The 26179-nt window shown below is 41.4% G+C and overlaps 1 protein-coding gene and 1 pseudogene across 1 annotated transcript; both read left to right on the forward strand.

Moving 5' to 3' along the window:
• On the forward strand, window positions 5476–9110 carry LOC109223044 (annotated as a pseudogene).
• Window positions 24855–25899, forward strand: LOC109221296. Its single transcript, XM_019385762.1, has 2 exons — window positions 24855–25602; window positions 25670–25899. The coding sequence occupies exons 1-2, from the start codon at window positions 24855–24857 to the stop codon at window positions 25897–25899; spliced, it is 978 nt and encodes a 325-aa protein (XP_019241307.1).

The raw sequence follows: 26179 nt of genomic DNA on the forward strand, positions 1-26179 counted from the left end.
AGAATATGGTTATTATCAGTTGGTTAGGGAGATGATCCATTACTATGATCTTGTTGCTGCTGGAATCAAAGCGAGGAACGGCTATGATGCTTTGTGTTTAACCAAAAAATGAGATTTTTGTCAAAGCTAGAATTTAGAAGAACTCGGGTTACTGATAATCAAGAAAATGAATGAAAAGAAGAAATTCTGGATAGCAAGATGATAATCAAGAGAAACAAATAAATCACTGTCTATTCCAATAGTATTTCGTGTCCTTACAACTGATCATACATCTCCTTTTTATAGATACCTTTGGAAATATACGTTTTTCTCATAATGAGGCTATTATGAGTAATTAAAAACATTGAATGTTACGTTACACAATCATTACATTTAAAATATATTCTCTAACGAATTCAGCATTTAATACCCATGAAATGCCGTATCTGTACTTTTTTCCATTGTCAGATTCATTCCTTCTGATTCTCGAATATAAATGACTTAAATAGGTACGGGCGCCGAGTTAATTGTCAGATTGCCCGTGCCTCTTCCTCTTTCTTTGCTCGCTCCTGTTGCACCTCATGACTCTTGGCTAATTGCAATTCTTTGACCATTCGACCAATCCACGTGTCTTGACACGTCACCTTTATATATAAATATAATTTTTCCCAATACAGATAGTCCCCCCACTTTCCATTTATTCATCAGTTGAATATTGCAAAGTGGATTTCACTAAAAGAGAATTTTTGTCACCATTAATGCTCTAACAAAATTGATGCTTCAATTGTCACTTCCATTTAATGTGTTTTTACACGTGTCATCCTCTTATTAGCTCTACAGTTTTGCAGCACTTTCTTAGGCTTTCTTTCCGGCTTCCCTATTCATGAAGTGTCAGTTATCATTATTATGGTCCTTCCATCATTGTACTTTTTCCTTTTCCCGGCTGTCCATCAGTATAAATATAACTTCTTTTCTTGTCTTTTACCACATAAAGCGTATTGAACACTTCAATTCTTCAAATCTCTATTCACTTCTTCTTCACTTCAATCTTCTTCGCCATGACTTCATCAAACCCTAACCCTAGGAGAACTCCTATTTTAGATAACTTCCCCTATGCCCCCATTAGGTATAGAAGAGGTGGTAGACTTTGTAGCTTAGGGTCTGCTCGCGGTGGTAACACATCCACGCCTTCTCCTAGTTCTGGTCCCTCTTCTAGAACTAGAGGTTCCTTTTCTCAAAGGTCTTCTTCTAGGAACAAAGAACCCTCTGAGCCTTTACGTGAGCCTTTAGTTGAAGAGATAATCCCAACAGAGCTATCTTTTCATCATGAGAGGGAATCTCTTAGGAACCAAGTTGCCACTTTAGATCGTGCCGATGCTTTCCCTACTCAAATTACAGAAATTCTAGCTCTTATAGTTCGTAAGGACTGTCACTGGAATGATGATTTTCCCATTATCATTCCTAATCCAAATCAGAGGATCACTTCTTACATGATTGGATTCTCTTTTGTTTATACATACCCTTTTACTCTAGGGTTCAAACCGGCCATTGACCCAGTCATTATAGATTTTTGCCATTTTTTGAACATTTGTTTGGGTCAAATCGGTCCAATTGTATGGAGGGTTGTCGCCTGTTTGAGGCACCTCACCAACATGGCAGATGTTGGCTTTACTTTCCCTCACCTAATTCACCTCTACTCCCCTAGGCTTTTCCGCAATGGCGTTTTTACCCTAGCGGCCAGGAGAAAGAGGGTTTTAGTGAGCCCTGAAGATGACAAAGACCGTGGCTGGTATGCTCGGTTTGTTGCTGCCCCCACTACTAGCTTAGTGGGTGAAGATAATGTTCCCTTCCCTGAGAAGTGAAATTTTGCACGTAAGTGTTATATCTTTCTCGTGACTTTTTCTTTCAAGCTTATTAATTTCTCTAATGTCGCTTCTTTTCTTTTCTCAGCAACCAGGGGTGTTGTAGAGAATGTGCCCAACTTCCGTGGTTGGGTAGAGAAATTGTTGAAGACCGCTCCAATAGAGGGTAGGTCCTGGAAAAACCTTTCCAACCGTTACGGTTGGAAAGTAAAGACTCATGGTAAGAGTTTCTATTTTATCTTTCACGTATATGAATATTTTCCTTTATTGTTCTAACTTTCTTCCTTCTTTTTATCAGGATTTGCTATTCGGGGAGTTACTGCTGAGGCAGTTGTGGCCTCTCGTGATTCTTCGGGTACCCGTACCTCTTTAGCCCGAGAAATAGTCTTGGGTTCTTCTTCTGCAAAAAGAAAAGCTTCTGAAGAAGAAGACTCAGAAGAAGAGGATGAAGGAGGCCCCCTGGTGACGAGATCACGAGCTGGAAGACGTATCGTCTCAGATGATGAAGCTGAAGTCTCACCTCGTCTACCTCTTCCTGAGCTTGTTGATACCCCAGTTGTTATTCCTGATGATGACGTCACTCTTCACGATACTCGTGAGTCTATTGATCAACTTTTTATCAGTGGTTTTGATAGTGGAAATTTAGGGTCTGTTTTAGATGAACTTCCCTTATCTTCCTTTTCTACTCCCGCGCCTGTGATTCTTTCCTTACCTGCCTCAACTGTTTCTGTTCCTCCCTCTACTATTTTTACTCCTTCCACCGCTTCTCCTTTGACAATTCCCCCACCTATCGTTCACCATACGGAGGTGGGTTCTTCGAGTAGAAGTACTGCTATGAGGAGCGTAACTATTGAAGTTCCTGCTGATAGCAGCCTCTTAAGGAAGTCAGGTCAAGCTGACGTTTGGCTCGAACCTTTAATTGGACTAATCGAGAAAGCAAAACTGGAGAGCCATAGTAGCCTGACTTTAATGAATGACATAGTGCATGCTACTTTGAAGGTATTTTCCTTCTTTCTCTTCTTTACTTTGTAAAAATTTCTATCTTCGAGATTCTTATTTTCCTTCCTTTTTTCTTAGGCCAATCTTATCGGCACTGAGCTGATGAATAGAATCTCCCTCTTAAAGAAGGTAGCACGTGACTCAGAGAAGGTTGCTCGTAATTCTCAGTTGGAAGCAATCAATTGGAAGGAATAATTTGACAGTGCTCAAATTGACATGAAGGATTTACAAGAGAGCGAGAGTAACTTAGAGCGACAGGTGCGAGCATTAACTTCGGAGCTAGCGGTTACCAAGGCTTCCTTGAACCAAGCAGAAAAAGAAAAAGAACGCCTTGAATCCTCCTTTTCAGAACAGCTGTCTAAGGCTAGCGAAGAGAACAATGCGTTGAAGGCTCTGCTGAATCAAAAAGAAGTTTATGCTGGAGAGCTCGTGCAAAACTTAACTCAAGCACAAGAAGAGCTTCGAGTCTCTGCTGATAAGGTACGTGCTTTAGAGAGCTCTCATGTTTCTCTTCAAGCTTCTTGTAACTCCGCCTTGGCCGAAAATGAAGAGCTCAAGAATGAGGTGGCTACTTGGGAAAAGGATTATGAGATCCTTGAAGAAAAATTTGATGTTGAGGTAAGTTGGGCTTTTTTGAATTCACGTCGTGATACCCTAATTGAAGCTGGTCAAGAAAACTTTGACCTGGAGTCAAAATTAGCTAAGGTTAATGAAACCATTGAACAAGCTCAGCAAGCACAGGACTTTCCTTCTCCCGTGATTGAAGCTCCCGTGGTTGAAGCTCCTACTGATGCAAGCCAAGTTGAAACTGCATCTGCTAATGCTCTTGCTCAAGTTGAGTTAGTTGCTGTGAATCAAGATCAACCTGCAACCGTTGATGCTCCTATCCAAGTTGAGCCCGTTGTCGTTGATGCATCTTCTTCAGTTCCCACATCTTCTTAGTGAAAAATTTATGTTGTCTTGAATTCCTTCTTTTTTGCAGGCACCACTTTGGAAAAATGTGTTAGAAACTCTTGACTTCATTTGAGGGTTTATTTCAGAAAATTGTAATCAATCCCTTAACTTCATTTGAGGGTTGGTTTTGGAACGTAAGTCCCCAAGTCTTTTATGGGGCAATCTGTATAAACTATTTCGTAGTTTTATGACTAAGTTCGTACTTAGTCTTAAGTATTTAAGAAGTTTTTTTATGTTATTATCTTAGACTTCTGTTTATTCTATTCTTGCCTTTATTCTTAAGGACTTATAGAATAGTTTGCATTTTTGTTTTTCGAAAATGCTTCTGTCAATCTCATGACTAAATAATTTAAACATGAGTTTTATAAAAGAGGGTCCTTTTATATTTCGACACTTAATGATGAAGACGTCTCAACTTCATAATGGTGTTATCATACGATAAAAGAAATAGGAACACACATGTTTCTTTTGAAATAACATTGACAAGTTTTTTTTTATTTGAACTTTGTCCAGTTTTGAATAATGCTTTACATGTATTTGAATTACATCTATAACTTTCTCGTAACTGTTTTTCTTGTAACAGATTTTTAAGAAAAAATAATAAATACGAGGTTTTTCTTTATAACCCGTTTCAGAATAATAAACGCAAGGTTTTTCTTTATAACCTGCTTTAGTACATAGCTTTTACCCTAACTACAGTAAGGTCTTGTTTAGCCTTGGCTCGTGACTTCGTGACTTTTACTCTGCACTTGACTTTTTCAGGCTTGATTTCTCTTCAATCTTCTTTGCCTTCTTTATACATACTCGTGTCTATTATGTAGTCCCCCAGGTGTTTGAGTGTTGAAGTATGAAGCCTCGAGCACTTGATTGTTTCTCTCTTTTGGTCCTTTTCCTGAAAAGGAAAATCATACGGGACTCGGAGGTGCAATTTTAGATGAAGACTGCCTAACCCGTTTATATTTCTATCAGAATAATTGTAACCCTAGGCCAGGAATTTTAGTTTATTCCGGGTGCCTTACAGGTCGTGACTCATCATTTAGTACGGGTTAGTTTTTTTGCCTAGCATCTAAAATCGTTAGTAAAATTTTAACAATTCAAAAAATTAAATGAAAAATGGTGATACCTGACCGTGGGTATTCCTTAGAAGTAATATCTCTTCAAATGAACAACATTCCAATGTGAAGGTAGTATTTTGCCATCCATTGTCTCCAATTCATATGCTCCCTTTCCTGCAATATCACGAACTCTATAGGGTCCTTCCCAAGTTGGACTTAGTTTACCCGCGTTGGCTGCCTTTGTAGACTGGAAAACCTTTTTAAGTACGAAGTCCCCAACTTTAAAGAATTTGAGGCGTGCTTTCCTGTTGTAATATCGTTCTATGACTTGTTTTTGTGCTGCCATTCTTATTAATGCAGCTTCTCTCCTTCCTTCAAGTAAATCTAGATTGACCCGCATCTCCTCATCATTAGATTCTTGTGTCGCTAGTGTGAACCGTGTGCTTGGTTCTCCTATTTCAACTGGAATTAAAGCCCCAGCTCCGTAAACCAATGAAAATGGTGNTCCAACTAATTTGGAACTGAGCGTTGTGTTGTGTACAGACTGAAGGGTGGTGAAAGGGAGATTTTTGGCAATTGAATAGGATGGAAGCTCCAGCAATGCAGCCGGTGGCGCCCCGAAAAAGATGACAAAACAATTGACAGGGAAAAGGGATGACAGTTCCATGCATGCAGCAGCAAGAGCTGGAAATATTGTTGCAATAAGAGAGATTCTTGAAAAGACAGGAGAGGAAGATTTGGCAGAGTTGATGATGAAGCAAAATTCAGCTGGGGAGACATGCATTGTATGTTGCAGCAGAATATGGTTATTATCAGTTGGTTAGGGAGATGATCCATTACTATGATCTTGTTGCTGCTGGAATCAAAGCGAGGAACGGCTATGATGCTTTGTGTTTAACCAAAAAATGAGATTTTTGTCAAAGCTAGAATTTAGAAGAACTCGGGTTACTGATAATCAAGAAAATGAATGAAAAGAAGAAATTCTGGATAGCAAGATGATAATCAAGAGAAACAAATAAATCACTGTCTATTCCAATAGTATTTCGTGTCCTTACAACTGATCATACATCTTCTTTTTACAGATACCTTTGGAAATATACATTTTTCTCATAATGAGGCTATTATGAGTAATTAAAGACATTTAATGTTACGTTACACAATCATTACATTTAAAACATATTCTCTAACGTATTCAGCATTTAATACCCATGAAATGCCGTATCTGTACTCTTTTCCATTGTCAGAATCATTCCTTCTGATTCTCGGATATAAATGATTTAAATAGGTACGGACGCCGAGTTATTTGTCTGATTGCCCGTGCCTCTTCCTCTTTCTTTGCTCGCTCCTGTTGTACCTCATGACTCTTGGCTAATTGCATTCTTTGACCATTTGACCAATTCACGTATCTTGACACGTCACCTTTATATATAAATATAATTTTTCCCAATACACTTTGCACATTGCTGCCAAACAAGGAGATTTAGGTATGTTGATGTTAGTATGAGCTTTTACCGACCCCTAACTTGTTTGGGATTAAGACACAGTTGTTATGATGTTGTCGTTGCTGTTGATGTTAGTATGAACTGCTCAGGTTTGGTTTTCTATTTTCTGATGTCCAATTTAATCGATTTTAAGGAAGTGTATTTGCAGTAAAAAAAGCTGATGCACCTAGAAGTACGAAAATAGTTCTACGATTAAGATGTTTAATACTAATAGTAATATTTAAGTGTTGTAGCTATAGAACAGAATGTTGTTCGCCTCTTGACCGTTGGAAAGGAATGATTTTAAACTGTCGTTTCAATTCATCAAGGGATACTATCCAACTTTTCATAATTATCAATGTCAATTGTGGACTTAAATTGTGATGTTGCAGAAGTGGTGAAGGTATTAATGGAAGCACATCCAGAGCTTACAATGACCGTCGATGTTTCAAATACTACAGCTTTGCATACAGCTGCAAACCAAGGGCATATAGAAGTGGTGAATTATCTATTGGAGGCAGAGAGCAGTTTAGCCACCATAGCTAAAAGTAACGGGAAAACGGCGTTGCATTCTGCTGCAAGAAATGGACATTTACAGGTCCTAAAGGCACTTTTGAGTAAGGAGCCAGGAATTGCAACGAGAATGGATAAAAAAGGACAGACTGCACTTCACATGGCTGTCAAAGGACAAAATCTTGAGGTTGTGGAGGAACTGATTAGAGCTGATCCTTCATTGGTAAATATGGTAGACAATAAGGGCAATACTGCTTTACATATTGCTGCTCGGAAAGGCAGGGATCAGGTATTTTCTTTCTCTAATACAACAATCAATAATACATACTCCTCAATCCCAAGTAAGTTGGGGTCGGCTCCCAGTCCATGTCGCTCCATCTGAGCTCCTCTCAGTCCAATACATGATCATTTTCTAATACACGGATCCATTTTCTTCTGTTGAGTCTTAAAAAATTTTGTTTTTGACTTGTTTGTTCATCTTCTACTTTCTTGTTATTTTAGCATCCCAATAACTGTTGGAAGTGTAAAAGCATTAACTTGTACAGATGGTCAAAAGTAACTATGAAAAAAAGATAAACTAGAAATACAGATTGATCACTGTGGATGCAAGGTTTGCGCGAAAATGTCCGCTGTGTACACCAGTAAAAGGTGAAATTTTCACATGGTATGGAAAAGAATGCTAGATACACTCTTTATACCGAACCAGAAAATGGAATTGTCTAAGTACTATTTGCCATCGCAGATAGTGATTTCCTAGCTGATCTTGAAAAACTCTCGAGGTTTCTACAACCAGAAATCCAAAGAATTTGCTCCTGATTTTGTTCCTATTTTGCTTATGGAATAAATTGACAGTCATTTCACACTTATTCTGTCAATAATATATCACTTGTCTATTCCTTGATTTGTAACAGATGTCATACGAGCCTTGTTTTGTTGATTAGAGTGCTAAGATTTATCTCTTGAAGTTATTTTTCTTTTGTTGTAACCACACTTCAAAAGAGCCCTGAACTTGATCTTCTATTTCAATCTCTGCATGCTTAGAGCGCGCTGCTAGACTAATTATCTTCAGCTTCTTCTACTTTGAGCATGATGCTTCTAAATCTCTTTAGTAAATTGAATGTTGAAAGGCTATTTCCTCTTGAAGGAAAATTGACATCAACATTTTTTATGCATAAGAGAAGACATAACTAAATCACTCTTAAAAGAGAAGAAAGATACTAGTTAGTTAAAACATGAGTCATAAAACGTCACTTGTCCTAAGACCAATATATCAAAACTGAATTATTAGAGCTTATTTGTGGAGAAATTGTTGAACGGATTGATGAAGCGTTGTACGCGCGAGGGGAATATATTGAGAGCTCATTTCATACTTGTTTTGACATATGCAGATTGTGAAGCTGCTACTTAGGCAGAACGAAACAGACACTACAGTCGTCAATAGGACAAATGAGACAGCCCTTGACACTGCAGAGAAACTGGGACAGGCTGACATAGTAACCATCTTGCAGGAACATGGTGTTCAAAGTGCTAGATCTATCAAGCCACAGGCAACAAATCCAGCAAGAGAGTTGAAACAAACTGTAAGTGACATAAAGCACGGGGTGCACTATCAATTAGAAACGACACGCCTTACAAGAAGACGCATACAAGACATCGCCAAGCGCGTGTACAAAATGCATGCAGAAGGCCTTAACAATGCAATCAATTCTACAACAGTTGTTGCTGTGCTCATTGCCACAGTAGCCTTTGGTGCAATTTTTCAAATCAATGGCCAATGGGTCGATGATCCGAATGATATCCCACCTGATCATTCCCTTGGAGAAGCAAATATTGGTCCAAATCCAGCATTTCTGGTTTTCTTCGTCTTTGACTCAATATCCTTATTCATCGCTCTTGCTGTTGTGGTTGTGCAAACTACGATCATGGTAATAGAAAGCAGAGCGAAGAAGAAGATGATGTCAATCATAAACAAGCTAATGTGGGTGGCTTGTTTGTTTGTTTCAGTGGCTTACTTGTCCCTATCGTACATTGTTGTTGGCGACGATAATTTGTGGATGCCTATATTAGTATCCGTAATTGGAGCAAGCATAATGGCTACAACTATTGGAACAATGTGTTATTGGGTTGTTATGAATCGGATAAGGTCCTCGAACAAGAGAAGCATCCGAAGGAACTCTCTGGCAAGCAGGTCGCGGTCCTGGTCAGCATCAGTCCTCTCAGATTCAGATGCTCTAAACAATGAATACAAGAAAATATATGCTATATAGAAAGTTTCCTGGTGTATCCATCCCCATGTTGTAATTTGTTTTTGTGGGGTAATCGGAGCCCTTGGCTTTATCTTCATGTGCACACTTGAATTGAAGGTAGGTCTTTTATCTCTGAGAAACTTTTGGTTAATCCTTTTGCTCTAAGTGACAGTGAATAGCTAGCTCACTATTCAATCTCAATTCTAGTATAAGGGGGTCGTTGCACTTATTCAATTTGTACCCTTAGCAAAGACAAAAAATAAGCTAGGTGACTTAACGAATTATTTTCATCAGCATAAGTTTTGGTGGGTAGAGTTACTTGATACACGTGATGGCTGTTTACCCGTAAAATGGTACAGTTGAATTATTACGTGGTTTATAAACATTCGAACTGATTTGATCCAAAATGGTAAATAAATAAGATTAAAAGTAAGACTTAGCAATTGAAATTGAAGAAGATAACAAGCCCGACTCCGAGAGCAGTCTCCGAGGAAAAAAATGAGAACAATGTAAAACAGAAATAAAGTTGTTTAATTGAGAGTGAAAATGAAATATAGCATATGGTTTTCCCAGAATTTCGTGTCTTACAATGGCTGCTGAGCCTGCTATTTATAGCTATGCCTAGGGAAACAAGATCTTAAGATCAAGCCCCGCTTAAATGATAATAAAGGAGTTGTTGATGAATAAGTAATGCCAGACCATAAATGCTAATATTTTCTGTAACGGCTGGCCATTTAATGTTAGAGGATATTCTTCATTGAATGTTATCTGATGGCCAATATACGATATGTTCCTGTTGACCATTCTCCCTTCGGGGTTTACCCGATGTGAATTGCAGATGTTGTTCCCGGCACTAGTTGTTACTTGATTCGCCTTTTACCTATCTCTGGTTCCACGTCTCATGCTATCATTCGATCATTTATTATATATCAATTTTACCTATACAGATAGTCCTGCTTTTTGGTGACATATCTTTGTGTCACCGGGAAGTTGGTGAAGATCCCTTTCTTGGCGAGACATCTCCTGAATAGTCTATGATGCTTGGAAGGACGCACGTCTTCTTGCATTTAATATCCCGAACACGTGTTCCCCCACGATTCACAATATTTTCGCCGGTTCTCGAGGTAATCATAACCATGATTTTTGCTGTCTATATCTGTGATGACCCGGCCGGTCGTTTTAAGGGTTGTAGCCCCGTTCCCCCATTTTATTGCTTGTTTTATGTTTTACAACTGTTATATGACTTATCGGATTAGTTGGTTCGGGTCCGGAGAGATTTCAGAGTGAATTGAGACACTTAGTTTATTAATGAAAGCTTAAGTTGGAAAAGTTGACTGGATGTTAACTTATGCGTAAACGACCTCGGATTTGAATTTTAATGATTCTGTTAGCTCTATTAGGTGATTTTGGACTTAGGAGCGTGTGTGATTGTGATTTGAAACTCCGTAGTAGAATTAGGCTTGAAATGGTGAAAGTTGGAATTTTGAAATGTTTGACCAAGAGTGTACTTTTTGATATCGGGGTCGAATTGGATTTCCAGAAGTCGGAGTTGGATCGTGGGGTCATTTATGGCTTATGTGCAAAATTTTAGGTAAATCGGATGTGATTTGATAGGTTTCGGCGTCGTTTCTAGAATTTGGAAATTTCAAAGTTCATTGGGCTTGAATCCGTGTGCAATTCTTGTTTTTGATGTTGTTTGAGGTGATTTGAGGGTTCGACTAAGTTCGTGTCGTGTTTTAGGACTTGTTGGTGTGTTTGATTGAGGTCCCGGGGGCCTCAGGTTGATTTCAGGTGGTTAACGGACGTGGTTTTGAGTTGCTGAAGCAGCTGAAGTTTGTTATGGCTGGTGTAATCGCACTTGTGGAGTGGGAACCGCAGGTGCGAGCCCGTAGAAGCGGGGCAAGGGCCGCAGAAGCGGCCAAGCGAGAGGTGAGCAGAGGTCGCAGGTGCGAAGATTTTTCCAGCACCTGCGTGGTCGCAGATGCGGGCAGAAGGGCGCAGATGCAGGCTGCTTCCACAGGTGCAATGGCATTTTCCGCACCTGCGATATGCACAGATGTGGTCCAAGGCTCGCAGAAGCGAAGGCGGCTCGTTAATTGGATTTCGCAGAAGCGGAGATTTTACCAAAAAAGTGGTTCCTGTAGGTGCGGAAATATGGTCGCAGGTGCGAACAACCTGGGCAGAATGATTAAAAATGAGGGTTCGCGATTTTGGCTTCATTTCAACATTTTCTACTCGGTCTTAGGCGATTTTGGAGAGGATTTTCGAGGGGATTCTTAAGGTAAGCTTCTTGTACTTGTTTTTGGTCAATAATCTTGTTTCCCCATTGTCTTTTCCACCTAGATTGTGTGGTTTTGAGGCGAAATTTGGGGGTTTGAGGCTAGGGATTCAGAGAGTAGATTTAGGGTTTTAGGTGACGATTTGGTGTTGGATTTTGATAGAAGTTGTATGGTTGGACTCGGAGTGAATGAGCTTTCGGGTTTTGTGACTTTTTTTGGATTTTGAGACGTGGGCCCTTGGCCAATTTCGGATTTAGGCTTGTAACTTTGTATTTTTCTTGTGGAATTGATTCCTTTAGCCTGTATTTATTGTATTGTACTGCTTGTGGCTAGATTCGGGACGTTTAGAGACCGATTTGATAGGCAAAGGCGTGTTGGAGTAGAGTTTATGCCAGGATTGAGGTAAGTAACACTTTCAAACTTGGTTCTGAGGTTTCGAAACCCCCAATTATGTTTATATGATTGGTATTGAGGTGATGCACATGCCAAGTGGCGAGCGTGCGGGCGTGCACCGTGTGAATTGAATCCCGGTTGGTTCCGTGGCACTATAAAGTGAACCTATCTTTTTGATATCCATGTTTTCACCATGTGATAAAATAACTGAGCTGTCAATCATGTTAGAGATCATAGTGGTCATTTCATGATGTTGCCTTACTGATCTCATTGATATTTTGTACTCAGTCATAGTCATTCATTTCATATCATATCTAAGTCTCTGTTGTTATTTATTGATACATTATATCATCATGTTCGGGCTAGTTTCGTGACATTTGTGAGCCCGTGAGTGAGACTTGAGAGGTTGATGACTGAGTGAGGCCAAGATCCTGATTAAGAGTGACATTTATATGATCGGGCTGCACGCCATAGTGGTGATACTGATTTATGATAGCGCTAGGTTGAAGGAGCCCCTCCGGAGTATGCACACACCCCAGTGAGTGCAATTGATATTATTGAGGGATGGATCTTCCATGGACAAGGATCTTGTCTGAAGCATTATATACCAGGAGATGGATCATCTCCACGGGCTGGAATGGCCCTACTCGGTACTGGGTGACTGATGATCAGTGATGTATATATTTCGGGATGGATCTTCCGTGGGCCGTATGGGCCATATCTGTGCCGGTTGAGTTCGTCACTACATTTTAGTCCAAAGGTTGGAATTGTTACTTATTGAGTTGGTAGTACTCACGCTACACCCTGCACCTCGTGTGCAGATCCGGGTGCTTCTAGTCGCGGCTTCTCCTAATTGAGGAGTCAGGATCTCGGAGACTATTGAGGTAGCTGCATGGTGCTCGCAGGCCTTGACTCTGTTTCACTATCTTTATCTATATTTTAGTTCTTATTCCTTAGACATTGTAGTAGACTGTAGACTGTATTCCGGTATAGATGCTCATGTACTCGGTGACACCTCGGCTTTGGGATAGATTGTATTGTGTTGCAGATTTATTTATGTTTCAAAAAGGGTTTTCTTAAATATTAATTGCTTCCATCTTTATTTTAAAAGCCTTTACTGTGTTGAGATGTTGAGTAGCGGCTTGCCTAGTTCCACGATAGTCGGTATTGGGTCGTGACAAGTTGGTATCATAGCCTAGGTTACATAGGTCTCACGAGTCATGAGCGGGTTTAGTAGAGTCTTGCAGATCAACACAGAGACGTTTGTACTTATCTTCGAGAGGCTGCCGAACATATAGGAAACTTCACATTCTTGAATTCTTGTCATGTGAATCTGTTGATTTTGGTAAATAAACTTTTGTTATTCTATTCTCTCACAGATGGTAAAGGACACGTACTATTGGGCATGACGGACAGCCACCAGTACCACCAGTCAGGGCCGCGAGAGGCTGAGGTCGCGGCAGAGGCCGCGGTAGGGGCAGAGGTGCAGCTCGTACAATAGCTAGGGCAGCACTTGCAGATTCACCAGTTGCCCCAGTTCAAGAGCAGGTCCTAGCTATGGATTCACCAGTGGGGCCAGCTCACGCACTAGCTGCGCCCATCGTGATTCCAGGCCTTCTGGAGGCCTTAGCTTAGATTCTGATCGTGTGCACCAGTCTTGCTCAGGCAGTCTCTATTCTGACCGCGACAACGACTTCTGAGGCCAGGGCAGGTACTCAGACTCCCACCGCCCGTACACCAGAGCAGGTGATGCAGGGACTCCAGAACTTGGGGGCACTACCAGCCCAGCCGGTGGCAGCAACTCAGGCCCTTGTGGTTCCTGTTATGACCGATGACGAGCAGCGGAGACTAGAGAGGTTTGGTAGACTTCAGCCTCCATCTTTCAGCAGGACAGAGTCGGAGGATGCTCAGGGTTTCTTGGACAAGTGTCAAACGATTCTATGTACATCAGGTATTTTGGAGACCAGTGGGGTGTCGTTCACTACTTTTCAATTTTCTGGGTATGCCTTCAACTGGTGGGAGGTTTTGAGAGGCGTAGCCCGGTCGGTGCAGCGCCACTTACATGGCAGGAGTTCTCCATTTTCTTCTTGGAGAAGTATGTGACGTAGTCTCGCAGAAAGAAGTTGCACAGATAGATCTGTTTGAGCAGTTACGTTAGGATGATTTGACTGTGACGTAGTACAAGATAAGGTTTTCTGAGTTGGCCCGTCATATAGTTTGGTTGGTCCCCACTGATAGGGAGAGGATCAGGAGGTTCATTGGTGGCCTCACATTTCAGCTGCGGGTGCTTATGACTTGGTAGAAGGTATCTGGTGCTTCTTTTGATGAGGTTGTTGACATTGCTCGGCGGATAAAGCTGGTCCTCAGCCAGGAGCGGGTTGAGAGGGAGGCCAAGGGGTCTCACGGATCTGGTAGTTTTAGTGGTGTTCCTTCTGGAGGTCAGTTCTACCACGGCAGGGGTCTTCCTAATAGGCATGCTTAGACGGCTTGTCCAGTTCATTACGGTGCATCATCTGGCCATGGTTCACATTGTTTTCAGCAGGGTCACTCATCTCTAAGTGCCCTTCCAGCTCAGAGTTCATGTCATGCACCACAGCTCAGGGTTCATCTATATCGGGTCCTTCTAGAAATTATCTCGATTCTCGGGGCTCCCTTCAGTCCCCACGTCCATTCACAGGGAGAGGTTGCTTTGAGTGTGGAGATTTGGGTCATATAAAGAAGCATTGTCCCTGCCTTTTAGGAGGTTCAGCTCAGTAGAGGAGTCAACCTACGACTTCAGCACCCGCCCAGCAAGCTCGGGGTGGAGCTAAGTCAGCTCGGGGTCACTCTAGAGGGGGAGGCCGATCAGGTGGCGGACATGCCCGATTCTATGCACTCCCTGCCAGGGAGATGCTATGGCTTTAGACACAATGATCACAAGTATTGTCTCAGTATTTCACCGAGATGCTTCTGTATTATTTGACCCTGGTTCCACCTATTCATATGTATTATCGTATTTTGCTCATTATCTGGATATGCCCCGTGAGTCTTTAGCTTCATATGTTCATATATCTACGTCGGTGAGTGATACCATTATTGTGGACCGTGTGTAAAGGTCGTGTGTAGTGACTATTGGGGGATTAGAGACTAGAGTTGATCTCTTGCTGCTTAGTATGGTTGATTTTGATGTGGTCTTGGGTATGTATTGGTTGTCTCCATGTCATGCTATTTTGGATTTTCACGCTAAGACTGTGCCGTTGGCGATGCCGGGGTTACCACGGATTGAGTGGTAAGGTTCTTCAGACTATGTTCCCAATATAGTGATTTCATACTTGAAGGCCCAGCTGATGGTTGGGAAGGGTTGTTTATCTTATTTGGCTTTTGTGAGGGATGTTGATACTGATACCCCTACTATTGATTCTGTTCCGGTGGTGCGAGATTTTCCGGATGTGTTTCCTATAGACCTGTCAGGCATGCCGCCCGACAGGGACATTGACTTTGGTATTAACTTGGTGCCATCACTCAGCCCATTTCTATTCCTCCGTATCGTATAACACCAACCGAGTTTAAGGAGTTTAAGGAGAAACTTTAGGAACTCCTTGAGAAGGGCTTTATTAGGCCTAGTGTTCCACCTTGGGGTGCACCGGTTCTATTTGTGAAGAAGAAGGATGGCACTATGAGAATGTGCATTGATTATAGGTAGTTGAACAAAGTCACAATAAGGAACAAGTACCCTTTATCGCATATTGATGATCTATTTGACCAGCTTCAGGGTGCGAGGGTGTTCTCCAAGATTGATTTGAGGTCAGGGTATCACCAGTTGAAGATTCGGGACTCGGATATTCTTAAGACAGCTTTCAAGACCCGTTATGGTTATTATGAGTTCCTTGTGATGTCTTTTGGGCTGACCAACGCCCCAGCAACGTTCATGCATCTGATGAACAATGTATTTCAGACTTATCTTGACTCGACTGTTATTGTATTCATTGATGATATCCTGGTGTACTCTCGTAGCCAGGAGGTACATGCCCAGCATTTGAGGGTTGTGTTGTAGCGGTTGAGGGTGCCAGTCAGCTATACGACGATGAATTCATTCCTGGGCCTTGTACACACCGCCCTGAAAAGATTCTTTATGCCAAGTTTTCCAAGTGTGAGTTTTGGCTCAGTTTAGTGGCATTCTTGGAGCACGTGGTGTCTAGTGTGGGTATTCAGGTGGATCCCAAGAAGATAAAGGCGGTTCAGAGTTGGCCCAGACCGTCCTCAGCTACGGAGATTCGGAGCTTTCTAGGATTAGATGGTTATTATCGTCGCTTCGCGTAGGGTTTCTCATCTATTGCATCAACCTTGACCAAATTGACCCAAAAGGGTGCTCGTTTCAGGTGGTCGGATGAGTGTGAGGAGAGCTTTCACAAGCTCAAGACTGCCTTGACCACAACTCCAATTCTAGCTCTACCATCAGCTTCTGGTTCTTATACAGTATATTGTGATGCTTCTTGGATCGGTATTGGGTGTGTTTGGATGCAGGAGGGTAGAGTGATTGCTTATGCTTCACGTCAGTTGAAGCCCCATGAGAAAAACTACCATGTTCAAGATTTAGAGTTGGCTGCCATTGTTCATGCGTTGAAGATTTGGGGGCACTATCTCTACGATGTGTCTTGTGAGGTGTTTACAGATCATCGGAGCCTCCACCACTTGTTCAAATAGAAAGATCTCAATTTGAGGTAGCGGAGATGGCTGGAGCTGCTAAAACACTATGATATTACTATTCTGTATCATTTGGTGGCCGATGCCTTGAGTAGGAAGGCAGTAAGTATGGGTAGTCTTACATTCATTCCTGTTGTTGAGAGACATCATGCATTTGATGTTCAGGCCTTAGCCAACTAGTTCGTGAGATTAGATGTTTCGGAGCCTAGTCGGGTTCTAGCCTGTGTGGTTTCTCGGTCTTCCTTATTTTATCGCATCAGAGAGTGCCAGTATGATGATCCTCATTTTTTTTGTCCTCAAGGACAAGGTTCAGCACGGTGATGCCAGAGATGAGACTATTGGAGATGACAGGGTGTTGAGAATGCAGGGCCGGATATGTGTGGCCAATGTAGATGGGCTATGGGAGTTGATTCATAAGGAGGCCCACAGTTCGCGGTATTCCATCCATCCGGGTGCCGCGAAGAAGTACCAGGACCTTAGGTAGCATTATTGGTGGAGGAGAATGAAGAAAGATATAGTTGGGTTTGTAGCTCGATGTCTCAACTGTCAGCTGGTAAAATAGAATCATAAGAGACCGAGTGGATTGCTTCAGAGGATATAGATTCCAGAGTGGAAGTGGGAGCGAATCACCATGGATTTTGTAGTTGGGCTCCCACGGACTTCAAGGAAGTTCGATGCTATTTGGGTTATTATGGATCGGCTAACAAAGTCCGCGAACTTCATTCCAGTAGGTACTACTTATTATTCAGATCGGTAGCTAAGATTTACATAAGAGAGATTGTTCACCTTCATAGTGTGCCAGCTTCCATCATTTCAGATAGAGGCATGCAATTACATCACAGTTTGGAGAGCCGTGCAGCGAGAGTTGGGCGCTCAGGTGGAGTTGAGTACAACATTTCACCCTCAGACGGATGGACAGTCCGAGCGCACTATTCAGATATTAGAGGATATGTTACGCGCTTGTGTCATTGATATCGGGGGTTCATAGGACGAGTTTCTGCCACTCACGGAGTTTGCTTACAACAAGAGTTATCAGTCGAGCATTTAGATAGCTCCGTAAGAGGATTTATAAGGGAGGCAGTGCAGATCTCCAGTTGGTTGGTTTAAACTGGGCGAGGCTAGGCTATTGGGTACTGACTTTGTTCAGGATTCTTTGGACAAGGTTAAATTGATTCAGGAGCGGCTTCGCATTCTTTGGACAAGGTTAAATTGATTCAGGAGCGGCTTCGCACGGTGCAGTCTAGACAGAAGAGCTATGCCGACAGGAAGGTTACATGGTTGGGGAGAAGGTTCCGCTGAAGGTGTCACCCATGAAGGGTGTTATGAGGTTCGGGAAGAAGGGCAAGTTGAGCCCTCGGTTCATTGGGCCTTTTGAGGTGCTTCACAGGATTGGGGAGGAGCTTACAAGCTTGCCTTGCCACCTAGTTTGTCGAGTGTGCATCCTGTATTTCATGTCTCTATGCTCCGAAAGTACATCGGCGATCCGCCTCATGTTTTGGATTTCAACACGGTTTCGTTGGATGGTGATTTGACTTATGATGTAGAGCCGGTGGCCATTTTGGATCGGCAGGTTTGAAAGTTGAGGTTAAAGGATATAGCTTCAGTGAAGGTGCAGTGGAGAGGTCAGCCCGTGGAGGAGGCTTCTTGGGAGACTGAGCGGGAGATGCAGAGCAGATATCCACCCCTATTTGTGACTCTTGGTATATTCTAGACCCGTTCGAGGACGAACGTTTGTTTAAGAGGGGGGAGGATGCAATGACCCGGCCGGTCGTTTTGAGAGTTGTAGCCCCCTTCCCCTATTTACTGCTCCTTTTATGTTCTACAACTGTTATACGACTTATCAGGTTAGTTGTTTGGGGTCCGGAGAGATTTCAGAGTGAATGAGACACTTATTGGGCGTTTGGACATAAGAATTGTAAAATTCCAAAATAAAGTGAAAAAAAAAATTTCAAGTGAAAATGGTATTTGAAATTTAGAGTTGTGTTTGGATATGGATATAATTAGGGGTTGTTTTCGATGTTTTGTGAGTGATCGGAGTGAAAATTTTGAAAAACTGCTTTTCGGAATTTTTCAAATCTTCAAAAAATTCTAAAATGCATCTTCAAGTGAAAACTGGATAATTTTTGACCAAACGCTGATTTCGAAAAAAAGTGAAAATTTTTCGAAAAACTATTAGTCTCTTAATGGAAAGCTTAAGTTGAAAAAGTTGATCGGATGTTAACTTATGTGTAAACGGGCTCGAATTTGAATTTTGATGGTTCCGTAAGGTGATTTTGGACTTAGGAGCGCTCCAGATTGTGATTTGGAGGTCTGTAGTTGCAGTAGACTTGAAATGGCGAAAGTTAGAATTTTGGGAAGTTTGACCGGGAGTGAACTTTTTGATATCAGAGTCGGATTGGATTTGCAGAAGTTGGAGTAGGTACGTGGGCTCATTTGTGACTTGTGTGCAAAATTTGAGGTCAATCGGACGTGATTTGATAGGTTTCGGTGTCATTTCTAGAATTTGAAAATTTCAAAGTTCATTAGGCTTGAATCCGTGTGAAATTCGTGTTTTTGATGATGTTTGAGGTGATTTGAGGGTTCAACTAAGTTCGTGTCATGTCTTAGGACTTGTTGGTATGTTTGGTTGAGGTCCCGGGGGCCTCGGGTTGATTTCGGATGGTTAACGGACTTGGTTTTGAGTTGGTGAAGCAGCTGAAGTTTGGTGCGAGCCCGCAGAAGCGGAGCAAGAGCCGCAGAAGCGGCCAAGCCAGAGCTGAGCAGAGGTCGCAGGTGCAAAGATTTTTCCCGCACCTGCGTGGTCGTAGAAGTTGGCAGAGGGCGCAGATGCGGGCTAGTTCCGCAGGTGCGATGGCATTTTCCGCACCTGCGATATGCGCAGATGCGGTCCAGGGCTCGCAGAAGTGGAGGAAGTTGGTTAAGTGGATTCCTCAGAAGCGGAGATTTTACCGCAAAAGCGATTACGCAGGTGCGGAAATATAGCCGCAGGTGCGAAAAACCTGGGCAGAATGTAAAAATGAGGGTTCGCGATTTTGGCTTCATTTCAACATTTTGAACTCGGTCTTAGGCGGTTTTGGAGAGCATTTTTGAGGGGATTCTTGAGGTAAGCTTCTTGTACTCGTTTTTGGTCAATAATCTTGTTTCCTCGTTTTTTCTCCACCTAGATTGTGTGGTTTTGAGGTGAAATTTGGGGGTTTGAGGCTAGGAATTTGGAGAGTAGATTTGGGGGTTTTAGGTGACGACTTGGTGTTGGATTTTGATAGAAATTGTATGGTCGGAATCGTGAGTGAATGGACTTTTGGGTTTTGTGACTTTTGTTGGATTTGGAGACGTGGGCCCGGGGGTCGGCTTTTGGCTAATTTTCGATTTTGGCTTGTACCTTCGTATTTTTCTTGTGGAGTTGATTCCTTTAGCCCTTATTGATTGTATTGTACTGCTTCTGGGTAGATTCGGGATGTTTGGAGACCGATCTGAGAGGCAAAGGCGTGTTGTAGTAGAGTTTTTGCCCGGATTGAGGTATGTAACACTTTCAAATTTGGTTCTGAGAATTCGTAACCCCGAATTATGTGTTTATGTAATTGATATTGAGGTGACGCACATGCCAGGTGACGGGCGTGCGGGCGTGCACCGTGTGAATTGGGACCCAGTCGGTTCCATGGCACTGTAAAGTGACACTATCTTGTTGATATCCATATTTTCACCATGTGATAAAATAACTGAGTTGCCAATCATGCTAGAGCTCATGTTTAGGCTATACGCTGGTACTGTTGGGACCCATAGTGGTCGTTTCTTGCTGTTGACTTACTGATCTCATTGATATTTTGTACTCAGTCATATTCATTCATTTCATATCATATCTCAGTCTCTGTTGTTATTTATTGATACATTATATCATCATGTTTGGGCTAGTTTCGTGACATTTGTGAGCCCGTGAGTGAGACTGGAGAGAATGATGACTGAGTGAGGCCGAGAGCCTGATTATGAGTGACATTTATGGGATCGGGCTGCATGCCGTAGCAGTTATACTGATTTACGATAGCGCTGGGTTGAAGGAGCTCATCCGTAGTATGCACACACCCTAATGAGCGCAGTTGATATTATTGAGGGATGGATCTTCCCTAGACAAGGATCTTGTCCGAAGCGTTATATACCTGGAGATGAATCTTCTCTACGGGCTGGAATGGCCCTACTGGGTACTGGGTGACTGAGATCAGTGATGTATATATTTCGAGATGGATCTTCCCTGGGTCGTGTGGGCCATATACAGTATCAATGGATTGAGCATTTGAGAGTGTGAGCACATGAGGCTGTCAGCATGGTGCATCACGTACAGCATGTGGATTGGCATGTAGAAGTAGCGGAGTTATATTCTTCATATCATTCAGATTTGATCTATTTTACTGTTTTGAGCTATTTATTGAACTGGAAAGCGTGCCTATGTTTCTGCACTGTTATTTCTATATTGAACAGTGCCGATTGAGTTCGTCACTACCTTTCAATCCAAAAGTTGGATTTGTTACGTATTGAGTTGGTTGTACTCATGTTACACCCCGCACCTCGTGTGCAGATGCAGGTACTTCCAGTTGCGGTGGCTGCTGATTGAGGAGTCAGTATCTCGAAGACTATCAAGGTAGATACATGGCGTTCGCAGGTCTTGACTCTCCTTCACTATCTTTATCTGTGTTTCAGATCTTATTCCTTAGACATTGTAGTAGACTGTATTCCAGTATGGATACTCATATACTCAGTGACACCCCAGTTTTGGGATAGATTGTATTATGTTGCGGATTTATTTTTATTTCAAAAAGGTTTTTCTCAAATATTAATTGCTTTCATCTTTATTTTCAAAGCTTTTACTGTGTTGAGATATTGAGTAGTGGCTTGCCTGGTTCAGGCGCCAACACTACAATTGGTTTTGGGGCGGGACAATATCTTTACTTATACTTATCATTTTACCTCTTACACTTCCAAAAACTTCATAAGCTTATCGTTTTCCCTACACTCGGTCTCCTCCTGCTTAGAAAACTTTCATATTCTCTAACTTTTCTAAACATTTTACTACTATTTTAATACAATGAGTTCTTATACTGCATCTTTTAGAAACTCTGATCTTTTATTCGGTGGAGGCCCGAAGAGAAACAAAGACAAAGAAGTTGACATTGATTTAGAGCCTCCCACTGTGAACACCATCATACCCAAACACCTGAGTACCATCAATGACTTCCAAGAGAAGGTTCCATCTGCGTCTCCACGTACTTGGGTTGTTAGTAGGTACCCCTCCTCTATTCTCCCTTCTAGTATTCATACTATGAAGGAGGACTGCAACTGCCCAAACCTTAACATCCTAGCTCCGAATATGATAGAGCGGGTTTCCTTCACCAAGGAAGGTTTTACGTATGTCTATACATACCCCTTTACTTTGGGTCCATTTTCCTTAGGGACGAGTGAAAGACTCGACCCCGTAATTTTGGAATTCTGCCAACGATATCGGGTCTGATTTGCACATGTAGGCCCGTCTATATGGCGAACGATGACTTACCTATGCCAGTTGTGCACGGAGATTGGGAAAACCCTACCTCCCCAAAATTTTTCATGGGGAAGTAATAAACTTCAGCAAACATGGCCATCACGCTCTTCTCACCAGCGTGGGCGAAGATAACGATCTTGGGTGGATGGGGAGATTTGTCATCATCGCCACTAGGGACATCATCCCAACCACAACTCTGCCTTTTCTTTAGTCGTGGAACCGTTTTCGTAAGTTTAGATTCATTCCTTTCTTAATGGAAAGCTTGTTTTCTATTATTGTTGACCTTTTCGATTCTTTTGTTTCAGCTACCCGGTTGGAACCACCATGCGTTCAAGGCCTGAATCAATGGTTCACGATTCTGAAAATTACAACACCAGAATCCCGCTGATGGAAGGAGATGGCTCCTAAATATGGGTGGAAGGCCAAGAACCACAGTAAACCGAGTACTCCTTCCTTTTATCTTTGTATGAACATAGACAACTTTTGCTAACATTATTTTTTGCTTGGTTTAGGACTCCCGCAGGTCTCTGTCACTTGCCCTGAGGTCGACATTTTATCCGATCCCGAGGAAGCCATGAGGGTGCTACAAAGTGCCTTTGTCTGAAGCAGTGCACGCGAACCTGCTTCCGGTGAAGGTGCTTCCTCTCGGAGTCCCCAGCCAGAGAACAAGCAGCCAAAAAGGCGATGTTCTTCCTCGACTGGGGCTCCAAATAAGAAAATAAAGACAACAACGACTCAGATGGCCACAGTGGTTGTTATGGAAGATGGAGAAGCCAGTGATGAAGTGGCTCCCCTCCAAAGGAGAAAAATAACTTCATCAGCTCAACCGGACGCTTAGCCGAGAGAGCTTGAAAACCTGACCGCAGATGAGGTCCAAGCACTTTGGGGTGTGATGGATATAGTAGAGGATGATGATTCTTGCTTTCCAACCCCCGTTGCTGTTTCTGGTCTAAGCTCCTCTAACCCCGGGCCTCTTCTGCCTTCGAACACTGAGCAACCAATTAACGCTGATCTTGCCACAACTGCTTCTTAACCTTCAATGCCAACAACTTCACGCACCTCAAAAACTAACCTAAATTTGATTACTACCTCTTGGATTTTTCTCATTAAACGTACTTTCCATTGCTTCTTCTCAAGGTCGCTTAGATTTTTCACTAGATGATTCACATTCATTTTTATACGGATAAATATTCTCAAAGAATTCAGCATTATCGAATTCGATAACCGTATTAATATGAATATCGCGATTTTCTAATTTATGAACCAACAAGCGATATGCCTTACGATTTGTTGCATATCTTATGAAAACGCAATGAACAATTTTCGGCCCAATCTTTATCCTTTTGGGTTCAGGAACTTGCACTTTAGCCAAAAAAACTCCACACTTTAAAATATTTTAAGTTGGGTTTCCTACCTTTTCATTTTTCTTATGGAATAGGATGCGTTTTGCTATGGAGAACTCAATTGAGTATTCGGTTAGCTGTAAGGAGATCCATATTCACCACCCTTATTATTTTGTTGAGTCAACCACATGAACTGTTGTTTGTGTCATGAAACAGCCAAAATTAATAAACGGTAAAGTTTTTAATCTTCAAACCAAGTAAATATCTGACACAACTAGATTTAACAAACGGTGAAGTTTTTTTATCTTCAAACCGAGTATTAAAACGGGGTAAACAAATCACTAAGATTTTAAACTCCAAAAATAAGTAGAAAGTCATGAAGACTTTAATTTCAATGAACGAGTAAAAATTCTCATAGATTTTATTTCTGAAGCAGGAGTAGAAAATCACAAAAGATTTTAATCTCCATGGTAGACAATCACAAATATTTAATTTTCTTTTCAAATGGCTTTTCAACTAAACCATCGTAACACTTAAGCAGTTTGATTTTTTTACTCTAATCAAACAATCTACCCTTACATTTGTAAAAACAAAATATCATAAATCACAAAAGGGTAGAAAATTAAACATAATATTGTCACTTTCTTCTTAACTTGTTGCCTTGAATTTCACATCTTCTTTGCTGAAATTTCACAAAGTAAAATTCTACTTCTCTAGATTTCCTTTCGACCTCATGATCTATTTGGGTTTGCTTCTTCAATTCCATATCATATGGATACACTGGAATTCATGTGAATGACCCCTGGTACCATTTAATTAATAGTTGTCAATATATATGATTCCATTCTCAAAGAAAATTGGTGTTTCTGTTCCCTTCGTCATGTGGTACAAAACGCAAGCCATCATTATAGCTTTCACATTCTATAAAAAAATTCAAACACTAACTTGAACAAATTGTTGAAGTGTCGACTCAATTTTATTTGAAGAAGAAAGCATCGGTTCGAAGATAATAGATTAAAGAAGGAACTACTTATTTCCCTTGTTGCCCTCACAATTAGTGACTGTGTTAATAAAGTTCTCATCCTCCCATTGTTGTGATATTTCCCAAAAATAGACAAATGTCCATGTGGCAACTTGCATGGGAAGTTCAAAAGAAGTGTCATACACTTGGCATGCCCTAAGCCTTTCAATTAGCTTATAAATAGGCCTTCAAAATAGCCATCATGTGTCAGCACATTTTTTACTTTGCCTCTTTCGTTCCTTTTCTTCCTCCTTAAAACATTTATAGTCTACTTTGTTTTGTTTCCTCTTTTAAAATAGCTGGGTTTGTAATTTACTATTTTGCTGATTCCTGTATCCTCCCTAATAGAGGTAGGCTTGTTTAATCCTGGAGAGACATTTCACACTGCTGAAATAGTTTCTTAGGACAGTGCCCAATACGACCCAAGCCAATTCGTGTATTTCCGCTCACAAATAATATTATTGCAGTATTATTATTATCGTTACTTTTGGGTGTCATTTCCCTACATTCTAAGAAACTATGGCAAATAACACTGATGCTGAAAATACTACTGGCACCGCCAATATTGGTGTTACATCCGCTGCTCCAGCCCCAGTTGAACTGCCATATGCCAGGCCATTTCCAGATGTGTCAAATATTGAAATTTTCGCCAATGAAAATTTCAAACGTTGGCAAGAACGTATTTTCTCACTGCTTGATGTCCATGGTGTTGCACATGCACTGCTGCATCCACAACCTAGTGCAGACGCTGATAATAAAATAATAGAATCATGGCAATATGCCAACAAGGTATGCCGTCATACAATATTGCAAACTATTTATAACGAACTGTTTGACGTGTATTGCAGTTATAAAGAAGCTAAAGCTATATGGGAAGCTTTAATTAAAAAATTCACTGCTGAAGATGCTACAAAACAAAAATTTTTAGTAGAAAAATTTTATCAGTGGCAGATGAGAGATGATAAAGAGATGAACATACAAATCAACGAATTTCAAAAATTGTTAGAAGACTTGAAGGCCGAGGGGATGTCTTTACCAGAGAAATTTGCTGCTGGAGTGCTAATTGAGAAGCTGCCTGACTCATGGAGTGACTACAAAAACAACTTAAAGCACAAACAGAAAAATTTCACCATTGAGGAAATTGTGACCCACATCCTAATTGAAGATTCCAACAGAAAAGAATCTGTCAAAGCTATGACAACTCTTAAAGCAAACTTAGTGCAAAGAAGCAACAACAACCGCAAAAGGTACGAGAATAAGTCTCAAGGTTGCAAACCTAAAAATCCTAATCTTAAATGGAAAAAAGGGCTCTTGTTTTGTTTGTGGAAAACCAGGTCATCATGCCTCACTGTGCAAGTACAGAGCAAGAAATGACGAAGAAAAAACTAATAATCCTAAGGCTAACTTAGCTGAAGGAGGTGATATTATTGCAGCTGTCATCTCTCAAGTAAACACTGTAGCACATGCAAAAGAATGGGTGATAGACTCTGGGGCTACTCGGCACATTTGTGCAAATCGAGAAGCATTTTCCTCTTATACTCCTGTAGAGGATGATAGAGAATAAGTCTACCTTGGAGAATCAAGTACTACCAAAGTCTTGGGTAAGGGTAAAGTTCTCCTGAAACTCACTTCGGGAAAAACTTTAGCCCTTGTTGATGTACTGCATGTTCCTACTATGAGGGCAAACTTGATCTCTGCATCCTTGTTGGGAAGAGCCGGAGTGAAAGTGTCATTTGAATCTGATAAGATCATAATGAACAAAAATAATGTGTTTGTGGGAAAGGGCTATTGTAACCAAGGACTCTTTGTACTTAATATTTCTGATGTTATCAATGGAAATGTAT

This window comes from Nicotiana attenuata, chromosome 2 (genome assembly GCF_001879085.1).
Source record: "Nicotiana attenuata strain UT chromosome 2, NIATTr2, whole genome shotgun sequence".
Classification (NCBI taxonomy): domain Eukaryota; kingdom Viridiplantae; phylum Streptophyta; class Magnoliopsida; order Solanales; family Solanaceae; genus Nicotiana; species Nicotiana attenuata.